Source organism: Anarhichas minor, unplaced genomic scaffold (assembly GCF_050575085.1).
Source record: "Anarhichas minor isolate MPS153535 unplaced genomic scaffold, ASM5057508v1 ptg000024l, whole genome shotgun sequence".
Classification (NCBI taxonomy): domain Eukaryota; kingdom Metazoa; phylum Chordata; class Actinopteri; order Perciformes; family Anarhichadidae; genus Anarhichas; species Anarhichas minor.
The window spans coordinates 17,243,243-17,255,649 of NW_027466470.1; the positions used below are offsets into that span (position 1 = coordinate 17,243,243).

At 44.6% G+C, this 12,407-nt stretch overlaps 1 protein-coding gene across 1 annotated transcript in view; it reads left to right on the forward strand.

Moving 5' to 3' along the window:
• The window catches only part of LOC142956718 (tensin-3-like), a 30,966-nt gene extending 18,722 nt beyond the window's left edge, over positions 1-12,244 (forward strand). Inside the window, exons 14-27 of the mRNA XM_076098448.1 lie at positions 2,540-2,682; positions 2,794-2,926; positions 3,028-3,111; positions 5,111-5,243; positions 6,036-6,595; positions 6,721-6,807; positions 6,908-7,039; positions 8,539-8,634; positions 9,427-9,504; positions 9,654-9,731; positions 9,931-10,099; positions 10,193-10,261; positions 10,412-10,441; positions 10,561-12,244. Coding sequence (XP_075954563.1) covers positions 2,540-2,682; positions 2,794-2,926; positions 3,028-3,111; positions 5,111-5,243; positions 6,036-6,595; positions 6,721-6,807; positions 6,908-7,039; positions 8,539-8,634; positions 9,427-9,504; positions 9,654-9,731; positions 9,931-10,099; positions 10,193-10,261; positions 10,412-10,441; positions 10,561-10,705 — 1,937 coding nt within the window. The 3' untranslated portion in view covers positions 10,706-12,244. The remainder of the gene's footprint in view (positions 1-2,539; positions 2,683-2,793; positions 2,927-3,027; positions 3,112-5,110; positions 5,244-6,035; positions 6,596-6,720; positions 6,808-6,907; positions 7,040-8,538; positions 8,635-9,426; positions 9,505-9,653; positions 9,732-9,930; positions 10,100-10,192; positions 10,262-10,411; positions 10,442-10,560) is intronic.
• The last annotated feature ends 163 nt before the right edge of the window (positions 12,245-12,407 follow it).

Genomic DNA, 12,407 nt, shown 5'->3' on the forward strand with positions numbered 1-12,407 from the left:
GTTCGTCACACTTCCGTCTGTCCAGCTCTTAGCGGTGATGCGTTCTTATATACGTTTTCTCATTTGACTGTTGTTGTTGTTGTTGTTGTTGTTGTGTCTGTCGCGCAGACGGAGGTTATGCAACGTAGTAAACATCCACCAAGTAATAGTTTCCACTTTGTTCATGTTGAAACTGATTCCGGGACAGATCCCGGGAGGCTATTCTATGATCTTAAAACACTGTTTCAGTCACTGCGTGTGCGCTTCTACCAACAAGCTGTACAATTTCGTAGAAATGAGCAAGATTGCAAAATGCCTTTCTCTCCGATGCTACAGAGAATAGACCCTTTTCAGGTTTGGCTCACTCCTACAGGTTATCAGGTTTGGTACTATTGGCTTGAACATTCACACTAGATGCAATGAAACGTGTGTTTGAATCACACCGTGCATGTGGTTGCAGGGGGGCACAAGATGGGGAGGCCTGAGGAATTTCCAAGAGAGGAACAAGTGAGGCCGGAGGCAATGCTTTTTCCATTCGCATCCAAAGGCATACCTGTCTGTGCATATCAAGCACAGAGAAGCGTCATTCCAAGAAACAAACGCCAAAGGCAATAACTTGTTTTGCTCATTGGCAGATAACCGGCAGGAAGTACGGGATTGTTGTTAATGTCGACTTTTATCCGTTTGCTCAGAGTCACTCTGCCTGGCTGCGTTGCAGCATGAAGTGATTTATCGCGAGGGAAGGCTGGTTGGATTATATTGAGTGGCGCAAGTTACAGTATCCGTGTAACGAGACCAGTCACGCTTTTCCTGCCCGTCTCGTCACGTCATTGCACCACGCCTCCCATCTTGTTATTGTTTTTACTGTAAAGAAGGAAAGAAACAGAGAAGATGGAGATAGAGGAGGAAGTATTACAGTATTTATGATGTGTCAGGGGGGCTGGGACTGACATCGAGCAACTGATGAGAGGGGACATGTTCAGGAAGGTCGGGGATGCTCTAAAAGTAAAGCTTGCAGGAGAATTTGGTGCATCGCAAAGTTCTTCATCTTCTTTATATCTTATATGTTAATATCAGTATTCACTTGATGAATTATTGTGCTTTTTTTATGATGTTGGATCAAATAGAGTGCTGCAGGGACGTCATATGTTTGTATGTCAACCCCAGAGCCTTGGTGTCCTCTCTAAAGAGCCAATGGGATTTTTCCATTGGATTTTTGGATTATTGCAGAATATAAGCTCTGTGGCAAACACAAGTTTTTGATGCTTATACTTTTCGTGCAGCAAGTAATAAGCTAACGCTAGGCTAGAAACGAACTACACCGCGGTCGCATTTAGCCACAGCTAGCTTTTTTTAGGACATGTAAAAGCTTCAAAATTCACGAGAGTATTTACTGACATAATTTACTGACATATTTTAATTCGTGGAACAAAATGGAAAAAATCTCTTAAGCTTGTGCTAAACACAGACCTTATTTTAGGCATCAAACCGAAAACACTTTGACTTTGAGACGAGGGAACCGGAACTCATTTCCAGGCTTTAGGACTCATTCCTGCTGCACTTGAATGTCGCAGTGTACGAGTCCTCTTTAGTATGGATGAGCGTTGTGGATCGATTCGTATGTTAGTGTATGTACTTTTATAACACCATATTATAATAAAGTACATTTAAAATTCAAGTGAGAAATAATGTCTAGCTAAGTTAACCATATGGGAATATTTTTTTGTCAATATAGCCTTAAAGTCATCCTGCTCATTGATTTGCAACAACCCGACACAACTAGGGACCTCAAAGTAGAGCCGCCTCAGGGGAAATGGCCAAATCTATGTTGCCTCACATTACTGTGTTTATCCTCATATTGCCCGACTCTACTCTTCAGGGTATATTAGGTGACAGAAAAGATAGCGGTGAAAGTGTGTCATTGGAGAGAAAGAAGGTCTCCCACCATTCAGACCCATTGCTCGAATGTTTCTCGTGCCTCTAGTACGCTGATGCATTTAATGAAAGAGAAAGGGAAAAAAAAGAACACGGACAAGTATGTATGTCAGTGTCACCCAGACTCAGTGAGTAATGATCCCCGGCATTAGCCCCTCTGCACCATTAGCATTCTTTAGGGCTGAGAGGTCGGAGCTCGCTGGGAGGGCTCAAATTAACACCCTGGTGCTGAGTGGCAACACTCTTCAGAGTTGTCACAACATTGACCCCCCCCACCACACACACACACACGCACGCTCCCACCAGCCAGACCTCCTGGCATTCCTCAGCTGTCCTCTCAAAACATGGTTGTAGGCAGTAGCCCCATGGTCACTTTATGGGCTTTATGGGCTTAATTCAAATATCATCATTCCCAAACCTTTTACAGAGAGTTGCCGTCAAAGTCGGTATTCAATAGTACCGACTAGAGGAAGTAATACTAAAAGGTACCAACGGTTGGAGCGCTGGTATTTTTTATGTCAGTATTATTTTTTTTAAATGTACTTTGCTTCCCTGAAGTCAGCGATGCCTGTTTACCTGCTAATATTAATGATCGGGTTGCTGCTGTCTACTTGTGTGTATCCAGCTGTCCAGTCGGGCGTCACACGGATCCTGAGTCTCCAAGGAAGTGATGTCACGGATCAACCGGGCTTCTGTTCCTCAGGGTGGGGTGTGACGGAGGAGTACAGGGGCCAGCGGAAGTACTCCCCCTGCGTGCCACAGTCCCAGGTAAGTGCAGCACGTGAGCACAGTGTGCAACGAGCCCCTTCCCACCTCATGGATCGTTCTGTTCTGTTCTGGTTGGTTACATGTTTGTAAGTGTGTGTTGTTTGCCTGCAGCACCCCATGTTGTACAGGACCGACAGTGCGGACTACAGGGCCCAGGGCCCGGAGATGGACAGCGGGGTCGAGGCTGGGAGTGACATGGCTCCGCCCACTCCCGCCTTCCCCATCTCTCCGCCAACACCTTATGGTAAGTGACGGAGTTTGCAGGTGCTTTGCGATCAGCTTTCTTTGTCCCGTTTAATTAAATGTTCCCGTCCTCGTCTCCTTTGTGTTTTGTTTTTTTTACAGTGAAAAATATGTCGGAATTGACTCACCTCAGGCAAACGCCATCTCCCAGCATGCAGTCTTATGGAGGCTACAGAACGGACCACGGTGGGTGCAAATCTCTACTAAACGCCAACTGAGCTCAAACGTATGAATCTATTATGGAGATTCTTCAAGCCGAGGGAAGAAAAGTGGTCAGTGTTCGAGAATAGACGCTGGAAAACAGAACCGTGGTATAGAAAACAATTCCCCGTATAATTTCACGGTGTGTATATATAAAAACCAGAAATGTCAGTCCATTGTGATCTAAAAATATGGATCTTTTGACCTTTTTCTGAGCCTATGGATTTGAGGCACTTTATCATAGGAAGACAAACAGTTGACCAAGTTGCTGCGAAGAACTAAACACAACCCATTAAGACTGTTTTTCTTTGTGCAAACGCTCTTAACGTCAGCTTGTGTTTTTCCATTCAACCAATTAGAGATAGTGAGTGACAAAAATGCAGGCAGTGAGTAGGAGCTAATTGCAAGAGTCTTCTTTCATGTCTGCCCTGCGACTGCATGTGTGTGGATCCACTATCTCATTAGAGCGTCGCTATTTCAGGTCCCTCTGGCTTTACCTGATAATAATGACATTGTTGTTTGTGGAATTTTGAGAGGTTTCGAGACTTGAGGCCCGAGAACAAAGACGTCTCATAAATGTTGAAAGGAGGGAGATTCCTAACCAGTCTGTGCCCTGCATGTTTGGTTTTTTGGAGAATGTCTGTGTGGTCACGGTCTGGAGGGATTTTTTTAAAACATTTTTTTAGACATAACAGTGTTGATGTAAAGATTAAAACTGAGCCTTTTTTTTCTTTTTGTATGAGGTCGAACACACCCTGGCTATAAGATTGTCAGAAGATCCTTTCATGTTTTTTTTATTGTTTAGGGATTTTTTGATCATAGAAGTAGTGGAGAAAACATTAAAAGAAGTATATGTTGTGTCCCAAGCCGTTTAAATAATTCAAATTAAATCAAAAATAATTTTAATCAAATACAGCTGATAGCGCCGTCCCGACCGACCGCCTTTCCCTTAGATAAACACTGCTAGGTCTGTCGGCACTTTAGCCGTAGTTTGCACCGTTAATGCTGTTAGCGCTGTTAGCACTGTTAGCCGCGAGCCGCCGGCTCAGCCGTCGCCATGTTGAGAGCCTTTGAGAGGAAATAGAAATGCTTCCAATCTCGTATTAAGCAGCTTTAAGTTAGCTGTGTTTTATTTGGCATGTTTTGGGATCAGTGTTGTCACAGATGCACAAGATTGCACATGTTCAGGAACAACACACATACTTTCATTTCCACTCTACTTTGACCTCCTGTGGACTTGTTTCCATGGATCTAGAGTTAGTCTAAAGGCTGGAGGGCCTGGGAGCAGGCTGGCGTCCCTGCTGTGCCTCTCGCTACCTCAGACACCCGGGAAAGAATCGCCACATTCAGTCTCGCCAGATCTCCATGGTTACTGTGGGTCAGGAGGCACGGCACAAAAAAAACAACACTTTTCTTCCCCCCCCATGAAAGTGTCTCCGTGCACACAGAAGGGAAATGGGGACAATAAGAAAAAAAGCAACTCTTTCCGCTTTGCACCTCTCATTCCTGTGAGAGTAACCCAGAGAGAAGCCAGGTCCGGAGCCGTCGGTGGCTCCAGGCTTTGGCTGATTTGAAATAAAAGCTTTTAGATAATTGTGTCAGAGGGCTTTTAATTTCTAGCTGCAACGGAGTCTGATTTGTTGACTCGGTGGGTTGTGGCAGAGGGTAATTGGTGAGTGGTTTTATGTGGATTGATGGCCATGCGGACAGTTTTTATTTAATTTCAACTCCAATATTGATTGTTTGTTACTGGAAAGAACCCAGAGCTCTCCCCGAGGGACTTGCTGCCATATCTCACAGTTCTGCTCGTTACAGCCAGCTGATTTTCATTTGTTTTGGTTTGATTTTTGTTTTAGATTCAATGTATTTGCGTTCCTTTTCATTGAATTCAGCATTATGAAAACAAAACCAGCGCTTGACGACGTGAATGTGATCTATAAATGTGCTTGAATTTGTATTTCTGGTTTTGTTTTCTCGTACACAGAACCCCGAGGATATTCAGAGATGATCAGTCATGTTGGAGGCGACGGTTTACCAGACTCCTCCATCAACTGCCACAGGACGCTAAGTGCTACACACTCTGCCTCTATTGTTGGGACCCTTCCGTGGACAGACAGGTACAGATCTGCCCTACGCAGAACCTTTAAGCTTCACCGAACATTGTTTTTAGTGCCAGAGGATAGAATTTCCCAAAGAAACTTCAGACTGGTGTTGATTTCCAGTGGGATCGAGAGTATTTGCAGCACTTTTACATGAATTACTGTACAATCTGCAAGTCATCTGCTTCAGAGCTAACCCCAGTGATGTAAACAATGAGGCCCAACCTACTTGCATGTTTACATGCAGAATTCTTCACGTTTTTAAGACGAGTGGAAACGCTAGAAATTTGGGGGAAATATTGCACGTTTTTACTCGTGGCTCAGGTGGAATGGTTTGGTGTATTAATAAAAACAAAATGTGAGAAAGTGCAGTGGAAGCAGACCTAGCGAATGAATAATGAAGCATGTGACTTAAAGGTCACCCGACAGTAAAGAGACGGCCGATTGGGACATCTGATCTGTGTGGAGAGACTGTAATGTTCCTCAAAGGAATACATGAAATAAACATAAATGCAATATTTCTTTCACATTTTCCAGGTTTTAATTTGAGATTTGACTGGCGCTCTTCCTCTTAGTTATCTTCTTCTTCAATAGTTTTGATAGCACCTGATGAAAGTGCCACCAACTTTATCGCCCGGCTCCTAATATTCTCAAAAACAATAGTGGATGGAAACGCTCATTAATTTGCATTTTCCTTTGCAGATTTTCCTGGAATATTTAGTTGAACTTTGTTCCACATTAGAATGCAAACTTGACTTATGTCAATATACTATATGTTTATTACCTTTTATTTTTTTCTGTTATTCAAAGTTCCTCCACGAGCCAGTCCTGGCCAGAGCATCCCGTCCTGACCCGCCACTCGTCTCTGAGCAGCTATCCCTCGACCAGACAACCGCCGCCGCACTCCATGCCACTGGACTATGGCCACCACTCTCCTCCCTTGCACCACCCCCACATCCACCCGGCCCCCAACGCCCACAGCTCTCCTCGGAGCAGCCAGCGGAACTGCACGGCTCGCTACGTTCTCAGCCGCAGTCCAGCCCAAAGCTTCGACGAGCAGGACCACCCGGGTGTCGGGTACGGCGCGGACTGTCTCAACGCCGCCTCCAATCTGCTGGGAAACGGAGGCACGGACAGGGAACTTTTGACCTCCGTAAACGGGCGGAGCCAGTCACAGCTGCTCCAGATGCAGCCCCCGCTTCTGCCTGAGAAGAAGAGGGCGTCCGATGGGGAGCATTCGCTGGGAACGGCGTCTCCGGCCCTCAGCGGGTTCTCGAGTCCACACAGTGGGAGCTCCCTGAGTATTCCCTTCCCCAACGTTTTGCCAGACCTCTCAGCCCAGACGCTGGGCACAGCTTCACCTCTGCCAGGTGAGCCGCGCCCCCCCCCCCCCCCCCTTACGAAGCTAACGCCATCACTGCTGTCACATGGCTTGATAACCCCCACACAAATGAAGCATGTACTGATTATTTTGCGTAATAATTCTGTTTTCCAGATGTGCTGGCTGGCAAGCAGGTTACTGTAAAATTTGTGCAGGACACATCAAAATTCTGGTACAAGGCAGATATCTCAAGGGATCAAGGTACGCTTCCAGTGTCCACGTCTGTGCCAAAGTAATAAAAGAAAGGAAACTTTTCACAGAGCTACAGAGCCGACTCACAATGATGTTTCTCTTCACTCAGCCATTTTGGTCCTGAAGGACAAGGAGCCGGGTTGCTTCATCGTGCGGGACAGCCATTCCTTCAGGGGGGCTTATGGGCTGGCGATGAAGGTGGCTACTCCTCCGCCCTCAGTCCTCCAACAAACCAAGAAAGGTACGGTAACTTTTGATGGGAATGGTTGGTTTATACAAATTTGGTTTGAAAATAAGACCCAGGTTCATTGTTTGTGTATCTTTTCTGAATTTTTTTTCTCTTTGAAATAATGTTTTGGAAAAATACACGTATTTGCTGGCTTCCAATGAGAAGATAGAAACCAGCGTGTGTTAAGTATAGAGCTGAAGGCAGGATGCGGTTAGCCTAGCTTAGCATAAAGACTGGAAGCTAGGGGGAAGCGACTAACCTTTCTCTGACAAAATTTAAAAATATCTACATGCCTACAGAGTCTGCAGAAAGATAAAGTTAATGACTCTTTCTGTTATCATGAAGAAGATATCCCGTCACAGATTGGTCCGGTAGTACAGATTCCCTGGGAATCAGCCATCGCACAATCGCACACAAAGCCGTCTACAGTTACAGCCCCACTGTGCTCACCTTCATGCTGGAATATGAGAGTGTGTTTTGTGTGTGTGTGTGTGTGTGTGTGTGTGTGTGTGAGAGCTCGTCGCCGCGTTTCTCTCCCGGGCATCATCGAAGCCGAACAGACCCCATTTTGCCCTGATAGCCTGTTGTTCAGCTAATGTTTCAGCCCCTAACAAAAGATGTGCCTGGTCCATAAGCCAACTCTGATCCCAGAGCCTTCTCCTGGGAAGCGGTCTGCCCCACATAACTCTGTCTGATATGGACGTAACACATCCAGGGACTGGGGTCAAAATGGTAGTGTGTTTGTTTAGCATATTCAGGAAATCAGGGAAGGATTTTTTATTTTTTTAGAAATAAAACAACGTCTCTCTAGGAATCTGGCCAAACATTCTCTGGCCATGTTTCAACATGAAAACAAAGGCTGACTGAGTGACGATTTACACATCATGTTTTTGTTATTCAGAGAAGGGGCCAGAGGACATTAAATCACACACTGTGTGTATCAGAAACGAGTTGGAAATGTTTACTATATTCCATCGAGGATGCTCTTCCTGGACCGGCCCACCCCGGCGCCCGACCCTTTAATTTCACCGCCCACTCACACCTGTCCTTTTGTTTGCCTTCACCCTTACGCAGTCCAACGGGCACCTGTGTGTGCGGTGACGTCGCGACGCGGCCCTTCTCCACACTTTCGGCTTAGAGCATTGTGGCTCCTCAGAAGTGTGAAACTCAACCCACCTTAAGGAGCGGGGCCTTTCTCCGAGCCTTTGTGTCGAGACATTCCTCACGTAAACTCCTCCTGCCCCCTCGCAGGCGCTTCTGTTGAATCCTAATCCCATTAATCTCCGGGGAGGCTGAATGTAGCGATTTAACATGTTTTGGGTTACTCTTCGGGGCGGGGGAAATTACATGCTGCACTGAGATAAATGCTCGGGGCCGTTATTTAGGTCAGAGTAAATCTAGGGTGTACGACGGAGGACAGTTTTGCTCAAACAGACCGCAGACTATTAAAACGAATTGATCATCTGCTGTTATCTCTTTCTGTCTCTTCTCTCTGTGCTTTTTGCAAGCAGGGGGCGATCTAGCCAATGAATTGGTGCGCCACTTCCTGATTGAGTGCACACAGAAAGGAGTGCGGTTGAAGGGTTGCCCCAATGAGCCCTATTTTGGTGAGTACCTACTCTGTTAAGACTTCTCCCTTCACAGCTGGTTAGCAACAGGGACACCTCCTGGCTGTTTGGCTGCACCGCACGAAGTGCAGGACTTCACACACCACACTGCCCTCTGTTGGTGTGCAGCGCGTTGTACCACTGTCTGCTGGTTGTCTGCATCTTAACGTGACACAGGAATGCACCTAGCTCTCGATCCACGGCCTGCTGTTACATGCTTACATCTGTCCTTCTTAACCAGATTAATGGTATTTTCATCCTCCCCTGACCTGTCGTTGCATTTTTTTTTTTTTTAGCTATCCAAAGCTATCTAAACACTACCGTTCAAAGTTTTGGAGTCACCTTCTATATTGATGATCTTCTCCTTTCCCTTAACAATGACTGTTATTAACAGAGACAAAAAAAGTATTATTCAGACACCAAATGTGTTATTTACATTTGAAATAGTTTTGTCCCCAAATGATGAAGAATTCAATTATTAAAACCTACATTTAGTCGATTTCTCCACAGTGTTACATGCCCAGGGGAGAATACTGTTTTAAACAATTCAGTGTGCACTTGACACTGAAACAGGAAGCTGTTCCTATTTAAATCTACAGACATTTTAATGCTAAACCCATCTTACAAAATCGTAAAGTGGACTTCTTGCAACCTAAAAGCACACATTTATATGTCGGTAACAATGCAATCAGACAATCAGAAATGTTGTGGTTCACTCACAGAAATTGATGCGACAATAAAGCCTCACGAGATCTCACTGTAGTATTGATTTGATATCTTGTTGTTTTGCAGGAAGCTTAACCGCGCTGGTCTGCCAACATTCAATCACCCCCTTGGCCCTGCCCTGCCAACTCATCATACCTGACAGAGGTCAGTGCTCCACACGCAGTCACAGACCTGATCTAAAAGATAAACATTATTTAGGTTTTGTGGCCTCCCATATGTCTGTTTAGCTTGTCTGGCCTGTTTAGTCACTTTCTTTGTTCACGGAGACGTTTTTTGCTTTTCTGTGTTCATAGATCCTCTTGAAGATGTTGTGGAGACGACCTCACAGTCGGTCACCAACTCCGCGGCCGAGTTGCTAAAACAGGGTGCAGGTAATCAGGCGTCTAAGATCACTCGCTCTGAATAGACATCACGACAGAGCAATGACACAAAAACAGTGTTCTGTGGCGAGGATCCACACGTTTTGTCCTTGCCCTGTTATTACGGACCTTGCCACTGAAGGCACTTGCTCGACCGTTATTTGCGGTCGTGATCCGAGTGTATTTTGAATCTGCTGATTTGTTCCCGCAGCCTGTAATGTGTGGTACCTGGGCTCCGTGGAGATGGAGTCGCTAACGGGCGTCCAGGCGGTGCAGAAAGCCACCAGTATGTCTCTGAGCTCCAGCCCTCCACCGACCTCCACCGTAGTTCACTTCAAGGTGTCCTCCCAGGGGATCACCCTCACTGACAACCAGAGGAAGTGAGTGCCACGCAAGTCATATTCACACCATACACACATGCGGAGATGGTTTTTTTTTCCTCACAATAATCACTCCCCCTGTCTTTTTTTTAGGCTGTTCTTCAGGAGGCATTACAATGTCAATACCGTCATATTTTGTGCATTGGACCCTCAAGAAAGAAAGTGAGTATTGCTGATTTAAAGTTAGGCAAATCAGTTATTATGTCAAAATGTATCCTGTTTTTGTTTTTTACACATTGTCACTGCTAATTTTGAACGTGCAGTTGGAAAGTTCTGCAAAGCCAATAACCATCCTCCCTTCACTGCTCACAGGTGGAAAAAAGATGGCTGCCATTCAGCAAAGTAAGTAGATGATGATTATTTTTGACATTGGTGCAACCAGGGCAGCATTAAAGCAGTTATTTTTAAAGGGAACTTGGTCACTTTGAGGCAGATGACAGTGTTTTTCTCCACCTCTGCAGGATCTTTGGCTTTGTGGCGAGGAAAACTGGCACTTCCATGGACAATGTGTGTCACCTGTTTGCAGAGCATGACCCTGAGCAGCCAGCCAGTGCCATCGTCAACTTTGTTTCCAAGGTGATGATTGGCTCGCAGAAGAGCAAGTAGGTCTGACTCGGGACTGAGCCGGTCGCCTGGGCAGACTTTTACTAGTAGGAAGAAGAAATAAAGACTGAAAGGCTGAACAAAGGACACAACGTAAAGACTGAAGATGGTGACGTTCTCCCTGGAGATTAACTGGATATTACGTACATAATGATCACTTACCAGCACCAGGACATTTAATTACATCTTTCAGTAGAAACATGTAAATAACTTCTCTGCTGTTATTTTTCTTTCCTGTAAAATTGTAAAGTAAGAAAACAACAAAACTATAATAAAACCAACACAAATGTAATGTCTTATACTGTTAGATATATTCTTTTATGACACATAACACAAAGGCTGCATTTTTATGGACAAATCAAGAAAACCGTACCTTATTGCATGTTATCTTTTTCTAATATTTAACCAAAACAAACTTCATTTAAGCTATTAACATTCTGTAAAGTTGTAGCCGATGTAGACGCGCCTCTGTGCTGCATCTGTCCACCGTGAGGTATTTGTTGTGGAGTTTAAAATGCAGAAAAGCGGCGCATCCAACATGTATAATTTGGATTAAGGACAGGCTACATCTCGTACAGGATTATCCTATTTTATCTATGCAATGTAAATGTTTATTTTTTTAAACCACGGACATTTGTACATGCACGGCATGTATGTGGCTTCTCTGAATCTGTTAAATCATTTTTCTTCTTAAGAGGTGTGTGTGTGTGTGTGTGTGTGTGTGTGTGTGTGTGTGTGTGTGTGTGTGTGTGTGTGTGTGTGTGTGTGTGTGTGTGTGTGTGTGTGTGTGTGTGTGTGTGTGTGTGTGTGTGTGTGTGTGTGTGTGTGTGTGTGTGTGTGTCAATGAGAGAAACCATAGAAAATTATTTGAATGAAACCCTAATAATATATTGATTTGACATGAGTTGGTTAAAAACACATCAGTACTTTTGCATAGGAGATGGTACAAGTGGCATTCCACTCAAAGTTGCCAAACTTTATTTTGCCCTCTTTGGGGGGGGGGGGGGAGGGGGGCTCATGACCATTAACAGCCCCGCAGTACTTCCGCATCACAAATATATCGGTATCGTTGATTTTGTACATTTAAGTTTCATTTAAAATGGGCCATAGGCTGCTATATGGAGAGAAGAACTGCTGCAGTTGTGTTAGTGTTTTAAAAGTTCTTTGAAGAAAGAAAAGCGCTCAGTGTTCGAATTGCACAAATGCATTTAGGATTTGACATACACCTCGTTAGTCATCTGTCAGTGACATTTACAATATACCTTCCTCTGGGACCAAGATGAAACTGCTAAAGCTGTTTATGACCCCAGTTGATGGCTCGTTGACATTGTATATGCGATGGTGACCATGATAGTGTATTCCCTCAACTTCTACGGCCACGATACAGCTCTGTTTGTATTCTTACATTGATTATGTACACATTTGTTATCTATTATCTGTACCTCATACTTATCTCATACAATACTCTGCCTCTGTGTATAACATGCTACATGTGAACAATTTATTTGTATATTGACAATGGATTGTTTGATGTGTTCTGTAAATAAACAAAATGAAACCTGTGCTTAATCTCCGTGATCAGTTAACCCCTAAAAGGAAACTACACAGGCATCGACATAGCTGGGACCAGTGGCAGGCGGCAGGCTAAGACTACAATGGTACGGACAAACAGACATTTGCTGGTCATTGGTTTTTGCAAAAATTT